The following is an 18089-nucleotide window of genomic DNA, read 5'->3' on the forward strand; positions in this document are numbered from 1 at the left end:
TCATGGTCTTGGGGTCCTGGGATCGACCCCCATATTAGGCTCTCTGCTCAGCGGGGGGCCTGCTTCTCCCTCTCTATCTGCCTGCCTCTCTACTTGTGATCTCTCTCTCTCTGTCAAATAAGTAAATAAAATCTTAAAAAAAAAAAAAAAGCCTAAATATTTTTAGATAATTTAACAGCTCTGAATGAGAAACCAGAAACTGGGGTAGTCTTCACCCCTCCCCAGAGCAAAGCCCTCTGCCCCTCTAGCAATGTGTCTCAAACCTCTATGCATCAGAATTTTCTGAGTGCTTTGAAAAATACAGATTCCTAGGACCCACCATAAATGGATTCAGAATGCCCCGGCGTGGGCCCAGGAGATCTGCATTTTTGATAAGCTCGCACAGCTGAGTGTTTTAGCGATAGCCTCTGAGAACCTTGGCTCTATGACCCAAGCAACACCATGCCATTTCTAAATAACTGATCTCCTCTAATCTTGGTGGGGACCATTTGTATCAAAGAGGCCCCAGTAAGTATGTCCTTTTAGATGACAGGAAGCGTGTCATGTGCTAATTATGGCCAGTGACACCATAAAATAAAAGTGCATTACTGAATGCTTTCAGTTTCTTATAACGAGGGTAAGGTGGCATGTCATGGGGCCTTTTTAGTCCTAGACATCACTCCAGAGAATTCCAAACTGATATAGACAAGGGTCATTAGGACCCGGATCCTTTCCTCTCAGACTGTTTACCGATAGGAATAGGATGTCGTAAAGCAACACTTCCCCCAAGTGAAGTGTTGATAAGTCTGGTTATCAGCAAGATATTACTGGCAGTATGCTATGCAGGGTATTTACATTTTCTTGATAGGGTTAGTCATATGAAAGCTGGCAAAGAAGGAAAAGGAGCAGCCTGTGGTGTGGCATCAACAGACAGCTGTCCCCTGGCTTCTCGATAAATAGGATGACTTGCATTGCTGAGCGGTGTGGTCACCGCCCAAGGAATGGCCCTCTCACATTTCTTCCTGATTCACACATTCAGGGGGGTTACTTGGCAGCCCCTCCCTCCTCTGCTTCCCAGACACAGAGTCTGGAATGAAAATTCACCTGCCTCTGAGTTGGCCGCGGGTGAGGGCAGGGGTGTTACTTGGGTTCCCAGGTTGGGAGATGACCTCACCCGGCCCTCACTATATAAGGCGACCGGTGTGGAGGGGCTCTCCGCAGGGCTGACACGAGGCACTCGTTCCACAGCAGCGAACACGCAGACGAACCAACCTCAGGCTGACATGATGGTGATGAAAGTGGAAGAGTTGGTATGTAAGACACGTTGTTGTCTCGCCGTGAAAACCAGTGTAGTCTTGGTTTTTATATGAACCCCGAAATGTCCTTCTTCTTCAGGCATAATACATAGGTACTCTGATGTCGTCCACAGAGCAGGTTTGGCCTAAGTGATAAAATAAGTGAAACTGGGAAAACAAATCTGGCCGTCATGAATGTTCTCTGTATTTCCTATTTATTCTCCTTTGGTTTTCTTACGAAAGCATGGATTCACAGGTAGTTATGAGGATGCCTTAGGGAAGAAGTTCTATGGCAAGAATAGATGTCTGGAAACTTACACAACTCAAGGCCAAGAGTCAGTCAAAAGTACCCGAAATGGAAGAATTTTAAATAATCATGGAGGGGTTGTAGCTTTCTTAGGTGAAGTGTGATTAGGTGGATTAAAAGTGCATTTAAATGTATCAGCCTAAACTCAACCTTGCTTTACCAAGAGAGGAGGACCATCGTCTGATGGCCTTCCTGGTCTCCTGCAGCAGCAGCAGCAGCAGCGTGTCCCAGCCTGGGATCTGAGAGCACAGCCCACGGAGGTGGCTATCATCAGGCAGGGAGGACCAGGGCCCCCCTGCAGCATTGTCTCTGGAGAATGATCCCAGGACAGGCCCTGCTACTTCTGACCTACAATTTTCTTTCCTCCTAGGTCACAGGGAAGAAGAATGGCAGTGAGGAGACTGGGGAGTTCCTACCTGAGGATTTCAGAGATGGGCAGTATGAAGCTGCTGTTACTTTAGAGAAGCAAGAGGACCTGAAGACACTTCCAGCCCACTCCCTGAGCCTGGGGGAGCAACAGTGGAAAATTGAGAAAGAGCGAGAGGCGGAGGTAAGGACCCTTCTTGGAATCCACTAGTGTGGGAAGTCAGGGATGGGGTGAGAGAAGGAGGTGCCAGGCAGGAAGGAGAAAAGGGAGGAAACAAAATAAATGCAACCATCCAAAGGTGTTTCTTTGCCAAATTCAAACCCATAAAGAGACAACTTCTATAGGACAGGTTGTAGGAACTAATTCTGAAGCAAGACAATGACTTCTGGATTCTAAATCAATGATTGAAGGTTCTACGACTACGTTCTGATTTAAAGACTTGGAAAGAGAAACATGACCAGTGAATTTCTGATGTCATACACTGTCTAGTTAATCCCAGGCAAGAGAGACTTTTTCTCAATCACATGGCTTTGGCTGTGTTCATTATCTGTGCTGACAATCCGTGGTGCCGTGTGAATTTACATTCCTTACTAATTGCAGATAAAACATGCCTTAGTTAGCAGTAGTCTCAGGAAAGCCTGCTTCATGAGCCCTGCTCTGTAGGCTGCCTGAAAGAGACTGGCATTGATATTTCGGAACTTAACCCTTATTGTTGGATTCTTTTGAGTTAAATAAAAAAATTTGACAGAAACCCAGGGTTTGTTTATGGAAATGATGACTCGATGCTCAGTTACAGACTACATCCTAACTCCAATGAGTCAAAGGCTGATGCTACAGGCAAGGGAAGTGAAGATGAAAATGTAGACGCCCCAAATTCTTGAATAAGAAGTCACTAAGTCAAAGTCCATGATTAGTTTTAAAGGTTGCTGTTGCTTTTCTTTTTTTTTTTTTGTTTTTTACTTTTTTTTTACTGTTTTGCTCCAGCTGTTTCCCCCATACTTATCACAGACCTTGCAGATTTTGTTTAGACACAACCAGAATGCTGGTCACCATGTTTTGAAATATGGATTTCTTTTTTAGCTCAAGAAGAAAAAACTAGAACAAAGATCAAAGCTTGAAAATTTAGAAGACCTTGAAGTCATCATTCAGCTGAAGAAAAGGAAAAAATACAAGAAGACTAAAGTCCCAGCTATAAAGGAACCTGAACCTGAAATCATTGTAAGGATGGTTTGCTTTGCTAGTATTACATGTCTGGCATTAGGCTGCTGGGGAATAAATATCTGTGGAGGGTTTGATCGGATGTCGGAAAGCTCACAGTAACTCCCGCACTTTGCTCTTGGCTTTAGACGGAACCTGTGGATGTGCCGAGGTTCCTGAAGGCTGCCCTGGAGAATAAACTGCCAGTAGTAGAAAAATTCTTGTTGGACAAGAACAATCCAGATGTCTGTGATGAGGTAACTTCTACAAAGTGCTGCAAAATCCAGCTCATTCATTTTGTGCTGTTTCTGCTTAACTTCTGCCTTGCTAACACGGTGCCAACAAGCACTCCACCTGGAACAGTCTCTCCAGCTGTTGTCCCAGATGCCACTAGCATATTAGGGTAGTGCAGTGGTCCAGAACAAAGACGCTGGATTCGAGCTGAGAATTGCAGCATTTTTTGCACTCTCATATTCTTCCAGCTGACTTTTTAGTTTGTCTTTAGCTTTTCATGTTCTTGGGGTAGACTTTTAATAAGGCAGGACCAATAAGTCCCTTTTAGACAGACATACAATAGCAGCATCCTTTAAAAGAAAAAAAAAAAAGATTTTATTTATTAGACAGGGGGAGGGCCTGAGCAGGGAGCATGATGCAGGGTTTGATTCCAGGACCCCGGGATCATGACCTGAACTGAAAGGAGATGCTTAACCGACCGAGCCACCCAGGTGCCCCAATAGCATCATCCTTGATTGGACCTAAACACATCACCACTACTCAGGGACTCTGTGACTTGAGTTCAAGTGCTGGCTCTATCACTATGTGACTATTTGATTTTAGCAGCTACTTTGCATTTCCTAGACCTCTGTTTCCTCGTCTGTAAATAGAGGACACTGGAGTGAACAGTGGCAACAGTTGTTCTAGGCCAAATAGTCAATCCATTAATATGAAGTCTTTTTACCAGAAGCACTAATCCTTTTTGTATCCTTTCCCCCCCTGAACTGAATGGAGAATCATTTCTGAAGTTGAACTAAAAATAAGTCCCCCATTCTCTTAAAGAAGAATTGAATACTTTTTGATATTCAACCCAGCAACGGTCCCAGATGGGAGAAAACCTTCTGGTCTGCATGGCAAATTCTACACAAACAATGAAGGCACAAAATTCAAGAAAGGGAAATGTCAGCGTTGAGGTAGTTGTGAGCTTGAAGTTCACATCCCTCCATGAGGACCACTGAGCACTTAGAAATGTACCTGCAGGAAACTCAAGCCTCAGTTGCAGGATCACTGTTCTAGTTCTGAAATATTAGTGCATTTGACATTTCTAATTCAAAAAGTACTCGAGTTTCTATCAGTGAGGTTGTAGGAGTCCTCAGCTTCCTGCCTCTTAGAAAGGATTTCTGCTCATTTTTATATGCATCGCTATCTCTCTCTTTTTAAATCTCTCTTCTGACAGTATAAACGGACGGCTCTTCACAGAGCGTGCTTAGAAGGACATTTGGCAATTGTGGAGAAGTTAATGGAAGCTGGAGCTCAGATCGAATTCCGTGATATGGTAAATATATTTCTTTGTTTGGAAATGAGCCAAAATAAGGAATCCATATGAAGCTTGAGAAAACCTACGATGAAAAATGGGGCTGATTGGATTGAAAATTGATCTGAGAAAACCAGGCAAAAGCTCATTTCTCCATACAAAAGGAAGTTGGGAGAGGGGGCTAGGTCATGTGGAAAGTATTTTCCATACATACTGAAGAGGAGACGAGTGTTCCAGGGAAAAGAAGGAAGTGAAAGCCACTGCATGCAATTCAATATCCCCATCAGAGAGTTGGGTCAGTATCAAGTCAGTAGCATTACTGAGAAGTAATACAGTCAGCACTTGCCTCTCGGTGTCCCTGTCCTTCCATTATACACGACAGTCTGCTCGTGGCCCCTTGGCAGCCAGCAATGTGTCAGAATTCTCTAGCTGTACACCTTGTATGATAGATGCCATCAGTGAGATCAGGGGCTAAACTGCATACGGAATGAACTGCATCCATGGAAAGTAGCTGCTATTCAGACTTCAAGAATTCAACTACTGTGAGTTCTACAAAGACCAGCACACAGCATATTTTATGGACTGAAGATTGGGCTGGGAAAATGCTTTATTTATTTAAATGCAGCTCAATTTGACTTTATAGCAAAGTGGAAGAGGGATATTAAAAAAGTCCAAAGAATTTGAACAAAATTGAACCCTGAAGACAAACACATAGGAAAGCAATAAAAAAAAAAAAAAAAAGGTTTGCATGAAAAGACACTAACATTCATGAATGCATGATTTGGAAGGCCAGGAACATGTCAGAGAGGGGAAGAGGGCATCTCCCAAGAGTCAGGGCAGTGTGTGATGACTTTGAGTGGGGACACTTGAGGGACACTGGTTGTGTTGGCATAAACGACAGCACAGAACCAACAAGAGATGAGGAAAAAAGCACGGGACACAGAAAGAGGGGGCAGATCCAGATTAAAATCTCTTGGAAGGGAGTACTTTTATTCTGCCAGAATTTTAAAATGCGTTTCTCTAGAACTTCTGAGTATATTTGGCAAAAGTGGCTAAAAGTTCCAGGCAGATGTGGGTTTGGATATCTATTCTGATACTTACTAGCTGTTCTTCCTTGGGCAAGAAACTTGACTATTTTGGAGACTTGTTTTTCTCATCTGCCAAACGAGTGCAGTCACACTTACCTCATAACGTTGCTGGGAGGACCAGTCCATCGAAAGTGCACAGCACCTTGTCGGCATGCTGAAATTCTCAATAAACTGTAGTTCTCAGTCATTGTAGTCGTAATCCATAGGGGGACAGCCTACTGCTACTATGGATGCTTTAGCCAGTTGATGTTCCCAGGTCTCAGAAACCAAGTATTAACTCCTCGGACCAGTTCTTTACATTAACTCATGTCTTTTTACCTTCTGGTATAGCTTGAATCTACAGCCCTCCACTGGGCAAGCCGTGGAGGAAACCTCGATGTCTTAAAATTGCTACTGAATAAAGGAGCAAAAATCAGTGCTCGGGATAAGGTATTTATTTCCCCCTCCCCCATTCCTGGGCCCCTCTCCCCTCCCCCCTCCTCTCCCAAAGCCACCTCACCGTTTGGGTCAGCGGGAAGCTTATGCTGTGTGGGGCACCATAGTGGCCACTTGTCCCCCTCGCACATGCCTTAGGGGTCTGGGACAACCTCTGTCCCTGAGCCCCGCAAATCAGTCGCATTCTTTAATTTCCCAGTTGCTCAGCACAGCGCTGCACGTAGCCGTGAGGACTGGCCACTACGAGTGCGCAGAGCATCTCATCGCCTGTGAGGCTGACCTCAACGCCAAAGACCGAGTGAGTCCCTGGGCCAAGTTCCACCTCCAGCAGCTCCAGCCTCACTTATCTGGAATCACTCCCCAAGCCTGGGCTCTTGTGGGACCCACTTCCTGGCCTCAGGCCCCACTTTAGCCTGTGGTCTCTGCTTCTCTAGGAAGGAGATACCCCTCTGCATGATGCTGTGAGGCTGAACCGTTACAAAATGATCAGACTCCTGATTATGTATGGGGCCGACCTCAACATCAAGAATTGTGTAAGTACCCGAAATAAGCAGCCCCGCTTGTGGGCTTTCTGATGCACGAAAGCATCTCTGCTCTACTTGAAAATGGCCCCATGGTGGTAGGATTTCAGGGTTTAGGGGGTGGTCTTGTGATGCTTTAAATGCCCCTGTCTATTCCCCTAATGACATTGCTAGTCCTTGGCAAGGACTCGGGTCACCTGGTCAGAGATGGGTGGAGCCATCATAACACAATCACAGTGTCCGGCGATTCTTTTAAGATTTCCTCTTGAAAATATGAGACGGTCAAATTGCTCACCTTCACAAACCTAAGCACTGTCTTCCCTGGACACCCGTGGCTGAGCAAGGCCTGGGGTTGTCAGGAATAAAGACAGGCACCATTCTTGAAAGGATTAAATTCCACAGCAGTCAATGGGGCCAAGAGCCAATGAACTGAAATTAATCAATATCGCATCTGAGTAATTCTGAGTAGTCCTCCCCTCCTTACAACAGCAGGACATGCTACCACTTTCTTCCAGGGTTAGCCATGCTTTTGCCTATATTTTTTGAGATAATTTCTATCCATTCTCCAGTGTGGTTTATCTGCATATCCCTCAAAATAATTTCCTATATTTAGGCCCTGAAAATGCTCATATAAGTCCCTTCTACAAGTACGTGTTAATTTAGCTTCATCTGCAAGCCAGGGAAGAGAGCCAACTTTTCCTCATGGTCCCAATTCCCAGACAAACATCATCTAATATAAGCTTTAAAAATATCACTGGGAGGAATGGATAGAAATTACCAAAGAAATAATTGGAAAGATTTGGTAGAGAATCACTTCACAAAGAAGGAAAACCCCAGTCATCTTCTATTGTGAATAATTTCCTCCCCTTATTGTGTTACTGTGAGACTGAGAGGAATATTTTATCATAAAAAAAAAAAAAAAAACCTCAAAACTGTCTTGGTGTTAGGAACAAAGGATAGAAGCATTAAACAGAGGCTGCCTGGATGGGAAAGTGTTAATAGTAGGATCCCCTCATCCTTCATATTGGGATTGGTCTTATCTAATAAATTAAATAAATTAGCGGGGAAAAAGTAGATTTAATGAAATCTCCAAAACTGCAGAAACTATGACAATTATTTTTAGGCAGTAAGACATTACCAGCCCAGAGAACTAGCCTACAGATTTGGGGGAGACAGTGTAAGTAGCCAGAAAATCAGGAGATAAATTCTAATAGAGATGAGGTAAAGGAATTCATGGAAGAATAGCCCAAAATATACCAATGGGGCTCATGGCTTTGAATTATCAGTTAGAGTCCAACATAAGGGTCCTAGAACTATTAATGTCATTGATCCAATGGCTGGATATTCCCCAAAAGACCACAAAGCCACTGGACACCATCTTGAGGGGGACTGGAAACAACACACAGTACATTATTCTGTTGTCCAAAGCTCTGTCACCATGTGTACCGATGAGTGTTTCTCAAGGAACATGCTACAGAGGTGGGGAGTTCCAAAATGAGGGTTACAGGGCCACTACTTCAAATAAGCACAGGGGCCAGGCAGATCACCTAAATTACATAAATGTTGGCTGCAGGGGGTCTGTGCACATAACTTTTAAAGGTGGTGGCTCCTCCCCACCCCAGTCCATTGTTGCTCTGTGAAGTCCTAGGTATCATGCTGGCCAACTCTTCCGCTTTTCTCAGAGAGTTCACGGATTCAGTTGGGAAATCTCCTAATTTCCGACTGTTGCCAATTAATTCCAACTTTTAAGAAATCTGAGTTCTGTGTGGGCCCAAACAAAAGAGGTCTCTAGACTGATTTGCATCTTAAAGCTGCCAGTTCACAGTCTCTGAGTTAAAGAGACTTCAAAAGAACAGGGGTGGGAAATTTTAAGACTTCTCATATTTAAAGACAAGAATTGAGAGGTGACATGGTATGCATTTTCGTAATTGTCTGGAGACCTACGCATAAGTGGAAAAGCATTTTGGTCTCAAAAATTATTTACACATTGTTGATGTCCCCCCAAGAAAAAGGAAATTTCCCAGGAGATCCCAGTTGAAAACTAGCCCTCTCGGAGCAGTAATAGTTCTGCACAGCACCTGAGCACTTCGCCAAGGTGTCCAAATAGCTCGTTTACCATCATGTTTTATCAGGAATCATTTTCCAAATTGATAGGAACTGGTTCTTGACCACTTTCTCCCCAGGCCTCTGCTACAGGATACTGGATATATAGAGAGGCATTTTTAAAATTTCAAAGTGACTTGGAATGCTCTTCCCATTTACTGTCTAGGAACTGGGGATTGAATTTTTTTTTTTTTTAAATACCTGGGGCAGTCCCACAGGGCAGGGGAAAAAAAAAATCAACAACAAAACCCCCAAACATTGCTCATCTGAAATGCCATAAAGCATTCCTGTGAGAAACACTGAAGGGCTGATTTGAATATAAACTGCAAATCACTCATAGTGGAAAGCATAAAACAGGTCAACAACATAGACCCATCCATTACCTCATTAAACACACACACACACACAGAGGATGTGTAGAATTTATAGATGCCTTCCATCTGAAAGTCACATTTCCTCCTGCACTTTGATTAGGCTGGGAAGACCCCAATGGATCTGGTCCTGCACTGGCAGAATGGAACCAAAGCGATATTTGACAGCCTGAAGGAGAACTCCTACAAAACCTCTCGCATAGCCTCCTTCTGAGGGAAATGGCACCGCTCGCATCCCGTTGTTCTTCACCAGCATTTTGAAGGCAAGGCCCCAAGGAAGAGCAACGAGTCCTAACACCCAGCTCCTATCCACCTGTTGTACAGCTGCACCCAGTGAAGTCTGGAGAAAGCACAGGCATATAGTTAGGGGAATTTCCCTTAGTGAATCTCACTCTATTTATTTTAATTTATTTCCATTTATTTATTTATTTATTTACTGTGATGCCACTGGAAATTCTGATCCTTCACAATGACCCACTTGGTGAGCAAATCTTCATTTGTATATAACACTTCAGAGCCTCCCCGTAGATTTGCTCTTAAACCATGTTAACGAGCAATGCTGCTCGTGCCTAATCATGTGCACCTCATTGGTGGATGATATTTCAAGGTGTTTTTTTTTTAAAGGACAAGGGTGATTATTACAGCCTTCTTTTCTCCTGAATTTTTAATACTGAAGTTTGGGGCAGTGGGAGGCGTGTAGAGACAGGAGGAGAAACTGTAGAATGAGAGGGATTCTGTGAGGAGGACGGTGAAGCCAAGCCGTCAGACGCCCGGGCCTGGTATTCCTTACCAAGTCACATGTTGTCCCAAGGTAAAGAGAATGTCGTGAGTGTAAATGGCATGTTCGTGGCAGGTGCAGGCCACTGGGCCATGATGAAGTGAATTTGCTGAAAAAAAGATGAAAGTGACCGCAAAGTGTAAATGTGTACATGTATATTATGTTGTATGTCTATTTTATATTCATAATAAAAGCAAATTCTAAACCTCTTTCTAAGTGCTTCTATAAGTATGGTGGGAAAGAACCATGTGAAAAAGGCCATTTAGATGGAGTTTTTTGTCTTCCAAGTTTTGGGGATTGGAAATGTCCTGTAAAATAGTACCTCTCAACAGTATTGACCATGTATGCAGACCACCTGAGGATCTTGCTAAAATGCAGTTTCTGATCCCTCCCATTCATTGCAGGGGTGGGGGGTCGGGAGAGGCAGACTGCATTTCTGAGAAGCTCCCTGATGATGCAGAGGTGGTGGTACACCAGAAGCACACTTTGAGCAGCAAGGCTGGGAAAACCATCACCAAGATAGAGGAGTTCAAGTTCTTTTGGCCCCAGTGGTGGGGAGAAAGAGACCCCTGGTGGGAAGAATGATTACTGCACGTTAAACAAATGATCGTTGACATTCCCATCAGCGCTAATCAGAGGCTTAATGATTATTGTGGACACCGCTGTGTGTCAGAGGCTGCCCACGAGAAAATACACCTGGTTAATGATTTCTGACCTCCAAGGGGAGCCATTTTGTTGCCAGGTGCTAGGCCAGGTGCTAAGACCTGTGACGAGAAAACCAGATTGTCCCTGCCCTGCTTTCCGGGAACAGATGAATATTAAAGAAATAATGTCCAAAGTTAATACACAGTAATGATCTGTGGTAAGTCCAATGAAGGGAAAAAAACAAGAGTGCTGTGAGTCTCAGACGCAAAAGCACACTCATTTGAAGGGGAGAGACAAGGTGGGGAACTCTACAAAGACTTCACTGAGGTGCTGACTTTTTGAGGCAGTCTGAAGGATGAGCTGGAGTTATTCCAGACAGCAGAGAGGCCACCGGAAAGGGCACAATCATGGGGAAAGTCTGGCACTTTAGGAAATGTATGAAGGCCAATATAAAACAGTAGCATTGGGGTCCCTAGCTCCAAAACTCTCTCCGGGTGGAAGAACACATAGCCTTTTGGCTATGCCTCTAACACTGAAAGCGTGCGCAGGCAAGGTCCCTAAGCAGAAGGTGTTCTAGTCAGCTGCTCCCAGACACCTAAGTTGTGAGGATGGTTTGAGATACCTTTGAGCCTTTTGTATCTAGTCTCCTAACCTCCCAAGGGCATCAGGAACTTCAGTCCCTCCATTGTCTCCCTCCTGCTAGTGTCCTGGGTCTAACCAGTCACGTCCTTAAGGCTTGGGTCCTCCCACTTCCTCCTCTTAAAGCATCCACAACACAAATCACATTTTCCTTGCTGGTATTGGTGTCTCCCACAGCATAACTTGGCAGGTTATTAAGTGACCGAGCTCTCTCTTTATGATGGCTTCCTCAAACCCCCCTCTCCGCAACAGCTGGGAGGGTACAAAAAACACTTCTGAGTCACCACATGAGATTTCCACCAGCACAAAGGTAAAGGGCGAAGGTACCCCATGAAAGACAACATGGGGTAAGTCCCATTTGAATAAGGCCAACTCCGTCACCTCTGCTAATGGAGAAGATAAACACTTCAGGCAAAGCTTTCACCTGTCTCACAGGTGGTCAACTTTAAAGCTCTTTGTCTTGCCACTTGAGCCAACTCTTTGCCCACAATCTGTCTCTCATCTTGGCTCTTCCTCAGTAAAGAGAACGTCCCATTGACCAACAGATGCCTGGTGGTTTTTCTTGCTTCTCTTTTCCTCACTCCTTTATCCCCATCAACCTCCAAGTCTTCTTACCAAGTATCCTCTCTAAGTGGCTCTGCAGTCTGTCCACTTCTTGCATCCCAGGGGCCACTGCTCTAGCTCAGATGGCCACAATGTCCTCCGTTACTCAAATGACCCTTGCTGGGCTCCTGGCCTTGGGCTCTTTTCCCGCCAGTCTGTTAAGTTGCAGGTTTTTTTTTTTTTAATTTTTTTTTTTTATTAGACATATAATGTGTTATTACAGAGTGATTTTTCTAAACTGCAAATCTGGTCAAGCCATTCACCTCTTTCAAATTCTTCAGTGGCAGGGTGCCTGGCTGGCTTAGTGGGTTAAAGCCTCTGCCTTCAGCTCAGGTCATGATCCCACGGTCCTGGAATGGAGCCCCACATAGGGCTCTCTGCTCAGCGGGAGCCTGCTTCCTCTTCTCTCTCTCTGCCTGTCTCTCTGCCTACTTGTGATCTCTGTCAAATAAATAAATAAACACAATTTAAAAAAAAATAAAAAAAAATTCTTCAGTGGCTTCCCATTGCCCTCAGGATGAAATGAAAACTCAACATTTTTCAAAAATCCTTGAAATCTGACTGCCTTTAACTCTCTATTCTCATCTATTTCTTATCACTCTCTTCACTAAACTGAATTTCAACTGTGTACTTTTCAGTTCCTTAAAAAATCCAGGTATTCTTATGTTTCAGTTTATAATGGACCATTTAGTCCTATTATTGTTTAAGTTGTTTCCATTTTCCTGTTATTCTAGACATTGTTGCAGTGAATATCCTTATCCACTACCCTTCATACCTAACCAGCTATTTCTGAAGAAACACATTCACAGAAGACTCTGTAAGATTAGTATCAAATTAATCCCCTTCCATTATGTTATTGATTTTCCCCCAAATTATGAGAATTCTCATCTTATAAATCTTTTCTCTTCCAACCTGATTCACCTGATTCACCTGTGGTGAATTTTCCTAATTACTGAGAAAGCTCACCATCTTTGTTTATGGAGCATTTTTTGGATCCATCTTTATTGCCCAGTTTCTATTATGTCAGGTTCCTTGGAAGCAGAACCTGAAATGAGGATTCTTGTGTTAGTGATTTATTGAACGTGCTCTTTAAGGCGATGAGGAAAACAGGACAGGGCAGAGATGTGCTTTCAGGAAGAGTCTCTCCTCAGCCTTATCCCAGCTCCGGAGTATCAGTCACGCTGTGGAGGCCAGAAGGCCAGGTGATAATGTCCTGCATCAGGCACAAGCCACAGGCCGAACTGGGTTGGGGGTAGGGGGTGGTGAGGTAAAGCTTCCCAGGCCTCTTTGGGTAAGGTGAGTTCCATCAGCCCACGGCAGTGCTCTGGGGAGAGTGAAGAGAAACCATGAGTGCTCAAATTTGAATCAGCTGGAGAGAGGGTACACCAGCCTGGTGAAAGGGATTTGGTGGACACTAACAGCATTTATCAAATAGCATGTTTTTATTTGTTTTTTAGATCGGTGGTGGGGGGGGACAAAGTGAGGAAAGAATCTCAAGCAGGCTCCACGTCCAGTGTGGAGCCTGACGAGGGGCTCAAGCTCACCACCTTGAGATCACGACCTGAGCCGAAATCAAGAGTGGAACACCCAACTGACTGAGCCCTCAAATTGCATATGTTTTTAAAAAATAATTTTTTAAAGCTTTTACTAAGGATGCTAAACTCCTCTGCTCTATAAGATGCCTCATTAATCTACTTTTTTAGTTGTGCTTTTCTAACAGAACATTAGTTTTATAGAGGCAAGTTAATTTTCATGTTTTCTGGCTTTGATGACCATATTTAGGTTTTTTCCAACCCAAGGTTATTTTAGACAAAAAAGTACCTACCTTTTCTTTAGTATTTTACAAACTTTAAAAAAAATTTAATTCTTTAATCCATTTGAATTTAGTGTGGTGTACATTGGGTAGAAGATAAGGATTAGACTTTTTTCCTAAATGATAGAACAATAGCTAATGCTTAGTAGGTATGTTTTGTAGGACTGGTCCTTCTTTGAGCCTCCTACAAATATGAATCTGCTTAACCCTTGCAGTAGTGCCATCGGTAGGGAGAAAAGAAGAAAGTGAGTCACGGAATGATTATGAAATTTGCACAAGGTCACAGGTACAGAGTACTGGCAGGTTCAGATTTTAATATGCAGAGTCTTTAGTCTTTCCACTTAACTTTGTTTGCTGTACTGCCTTTCCTGCATAGCTAACCAGTTATTCCAACATCACGGAATTGAGAAGTCCACAACTTCCTGTAAATGGAGTTGTTCTGGACTCCGAAGTCTTTCACTCATCTCTATGAATTTCTGCACCAGTTACACAGTTTTAGTTCCCAGAGTCCTGCTGTACTCTGTAATACTGGGTGTACAAGTCCCTTCCACTGGTGTTTTTTGCTTGAAGACTGTATTTATTTATTTGAGAGAGCAGAGAGAGAGACAGAGGGCATGAATAGTGAGGAGGGGCAGAGGGAAAGGGAGATGCAGACTCCCCATTGCACAGAGAGTCCAGATGGGGGCTCGATCCCAGGACCCTGGGATCACAATCTGAGCCAAAGGCAGATGGTTAACTGCCTGAGCCACTCAAGTTCCCCCCTCCCATTATTTTTCTATGAATTTTTGTAGGTATTCTATTTATTCTTTCAAATCCCAACATATATACAAGGAAACCAACATATGTGGATGGTTTTAAATTTTGTTAAATTTATAATTTGGGGGAAAATTTGATGAACAATGTCTCATCAAAAAAAAAAAAAAGAAAGAAAGAAAAAAACCCCAAAAGCAGAGTGTCTTCCAGTCGTCTTTAATTTCCCTATTAAAGAATTTTCTTCATAGAGGACCTATGTGTTTCTTAATTTATATTTCTGGAATAGTACCACCTTTTAAAATGACACTGAAAAAAAAGTGACATTTTATAGCAACTTACTATTAACCAAACGATTACCTTTTGTGTCTTTAGCTTGTAACTGACCATCTTGCCGAACTTTTCTCTAAGGTACTGACATTTTGTTGCAGGAAGTCAGTAATGCATCATGTTTTAACAAAGATAAATATTAGAAGGAAACCTGCCTGCCACTCTCCACTGAGGACCAGCCATAATGCCCACCTATTCTGAACAGGATAAGCGTCTGTTCATAAACTGGAAGAAGGCACATCTGCAAATATGTAGCAAAGGTACATAAACGAAGGAGCACCTGTATTTCTAAGCTTTTCCCAGTTGCTTCCTTTTTGAAGAGGCCAGACTCATCTACAGTAACTTTACTTCCTAATGTAAGAGGCCCTTGCTATTATATCCGCTGCAAGTGAGGCAAATATACACGTAATATAACCAGTTGATTGAAATAGTAGAACAAAGTGGGACCTCAAAAAAAGATGACCATATGCCCCCTTAAGTATTTTGAGTTTAAAATCTATAAATGCACACTCCTGTGCCAATCTGTAAGGATCACATCTGTTCTTGGGATTATGGACCCTCTGATGGGACACCTACGGTTGTCTTTGATTTCCTGTCTCTTTAAAGAAGAAAACAACTTAAGACTTGAGTGAAGCAATCCAAGTGTGGAATTTTTACTGGATCCCCCCAAATCTTAGTTGTCCTGTTCACACCTATTGTGACAGTTTTTTTTTTTTTTTTTTAAATGGCTCATCTTTTCAAGCCTTTCAAAAGCATAAACTTGGATTTCCTGGGAATTCCTTTTTTGTGCTTCATAGTGCAACAGTTTTCATAATATTTAGTTAATATATATATAACTTTACAATGCTAACCACAATAGCATCAACAGACTGGTGAACAAACATACATTAACCATTGGTGAATCCAAGTGGGGTGAGGGCAGAAGCAAGCCGGCACTTGAGGGAGTGGTGGACTCCTGTGTGGGCCTGGAGCAACAGTGGCATCAGCATCATTTTACGGAGGGAATGGGGTTGGCTAATCCATCAAACTGCTCAAGTAGAAGTCAGACAAGAATGCTTTTAGAGCCACCATGTTCAATACATACAGTATATAAACATAGGTGTGTATATATGTGATATATTCTATTTGTAAACGTTTGCCATGGGTTTTTATCATTTTTTAAGACCAGGAGTGGATTTTAAGTTTTATCAAATGTCTTATCCATTAAAATGATTGATTTTTCTAATTTGATTGATAAATAAATATGATAAAGTACAGTACATTAAAAATAACTGAAATATCCTTACAATCCTAGAATAAATCTCATTTGTCAGGCATACTGTTTTAATGGTCTCACTTTACCAATATTTTACCTAAGCATCTGTATCCATAAGTGAGACTGATATACAGCTCTTTTAAAAAATTATCTTTTCTCTCTCAGAATGTCCTTTTTCTCACGGAAATGATTCTTTATATCAATAAAACATAACATGAATACAGATATTTGCAAAAAAGTCCACTTCCATTTATTTTAATGATTCTGCTACTTTAAAAAAAATCATTTCCAAAGTTGTTTGAGTACAATGGTTTGATATTTTTAATACAGCTATTAGGAAAATCAGTAGTAGGTTTTCAGGGACTTCCACCTCAAAGGAGGAAATTCTATTTCAAGAATATCATGAAGGTAAGCAGCAAAGGAAGAGGCCACATGTAATTTTACATGCACTTTCTCTCTCCTTCCACAAAATTTATAGCAATTCCTTTCAGAAAGAACTTTGACTTGATGAATACAAAGAGAGAGGTTTACAACAAAAATAAATCACCTAAAGGCCAATCCCTTGGTATGCCTTAATAGGCCTCAAAATGACCCCTTTTGAAGAGTAAGATCAAAAAATAAGCCATGTATATCCAGCAAAGCAGCAAAACATGTATTTTTAAATGAAGAAGAAACTTTTTAAAGAGTCTCCTGAAATACGGAAACATCTTATTCAATTATACCTGCTGTTTTATTACTTAACACAAAAAATAAATAAACTCGTCTCTGATTTTTCTCTTAAAGTATATCTAAATTCATTAAGTGGGCAGTCTTTTTTTTTTTTTTTTACTGCTTCACTAGGTTTTGTTACTTTAATGGCTTGAATATAGAACTGTTTTTATAGATTACTGATTTCTAGTTCCAAATGAAAACAGTAAATCATAAAGGTTTTATTTCTATTGCGGCTGATGGACTATCCAAGGGAAGAAGGGAGTGTTGACAGAGACTGGGGATTCTTTTCAGCTCTCACACTTGGCTTTCTTGCAGGCTGGAAGAGAATCATCATCTGCTTCTGATGGTCGAGGTTTCTTCACTGTGGAAATAATTCCAAAAGCAGTTTTTCTAGTTTCTATAAAACAAACAGGGAAACCATAGCCCTTAAGACCGGATTTAAAAAGATGTGGTTTAACAAGTATCACCATGTTACTTTGACTTAACAACATTAGTAAATAATAAAGCCAGAATAACTGCTATGGATACTGATGTCATTCACTGTCAGTACCTTGCATCCCCAATGGATACAAATACCAGTATATTATTTATATCTAATTCATTCTAAAGGGATTACTCAAGGGTAAAACCGCAGGACAGGTTCTCTCCAATGGTCTGTCCATGGTACCTTTGGCAGCCAGGGCCCAAGTCCCAGACTTTGGTGCAGCAGATGTTTTAAGTATGGTAGAAAGGCACATGAATCAAGAGAGCCTGGTCAACAGTCAACTGTGTTCCTCCCATGGTGATGACATGAGCTTACTTCACTTTACAGCACATACTGTATCTGGGTCCCTCACTAGGTCATCTATGTACCTCTGAAGAATCAGTCGTATTGTATTAACACCCAGCAATGCCTGGTTATCTAACAGGTGTTCAATAAATACCTGTTGAGTGAATGAAAAAAAATCAAACTCACACATTTACTGATCTCTCATATACTGGTGACAATGGATAAAGAATGGGAATTGTGAGATACTAGGTCAGGCTGGCAGCAGAGTTCAACTTAAATCTATCCAATTTTAGCTAAAAATGTACTACTGGGCCAGGCCCTGTGTCATCTATAAAGGGTACTGAGATGCCTACCACAGAGATAAAAGAACGTGAGGGGCAAATGTAACGGGAATGGAGGCATCCATAAGAAGAAACTCTGCCTGGATGAATCAGGAAGGTATCATAACAGAAGTAACACTAGGAATACAGAAAAAAAAAAAAAAAAAAGATGGGATCCTTTGCAAAGGCATGCAGGAAAAGGGAAGAAGAACCTAGTATCTTTAGGGGACAATAAGCTGGTGTGAAGGGGGAATGTGAAAAATTTATGGGAAAATGGGGCTTGAT

General features: G+C 42.2%; 2 protein-coding genes across 7 annotated transcripts in view; one reads left to right on the top strand and one right to left on the bottom strand.

Moving 5' to 3' along the window:
* Window positions 1–1038: 1038 nt before the first annotated feature.
* Window positions 1039–10178, top strand: ANKRD1 (ankyrin repeat domain 1). The gene is made up of 9 exons (XM_004749672.3): window positions 1039–1289; window positions 1952–2131; window positions 3029–3166; window positions 3295–3402; window positions 4596–4694; window positions 6092–6190; window positions 6396–6494; window positions 6631–6729; window positions 9295–10178. Exons 1-9 carry the CDS (start codon window positions 1263–1265, stop codon window positions 9403–9405), a joined length of 960 nt encoding a protein of 319 aa, XP_004749729.2. The 5' UTR covers window positions 1039–1262; the 3' UTR covers window positions 9406–10178.
* Window positions 10179–12916: 2738 nt separating this feature from the next.
* The window catches only part of RPP30 (ribonuclease P/MRP subunit p30), a 30382-nt gene continuing 25209 nt past the window's right edge, over window positions 12917–18089 (bottom strand). For 2 of the 6 annotated variants that reach the window (XM_004749676.3, XM_045068655.1), the window contains one exon: window positions 12917–13180. In XM_004749676.3, the coding sequence (XP_004749733.2) occupies window positions 13029–13180 (152 nt within the window). In that variant the 3' untranslated portion in view covers window positions 12917–13028. Of the gene's footprint in view, window positions 13181–16231; window positions 17113–18089 lie in introns of those variants that run through there. The other 4 variants (XM_013054746.2, XM_045068657.1, XM_004749677.3 and 1 more) reach the window with 2 other exon arrangements.

The sequence above is a fragment of the Mustela putorius genome, unplaced genomic scaffold, assembly GCF_011764305.1.
Source record: "Mustela putorius furo isolate JIRA1106 unplaced genomic scaffold, ASM1176430v1.1 tig00003909_pilon_pilon_pilon, whole genome shotgun sequence".
Lineage (NCBI taxonomy): Eukaryota > Metazoa > Chordata > Mammalia > Carnivora > Mustelidae > Mustela > Mustela putorius.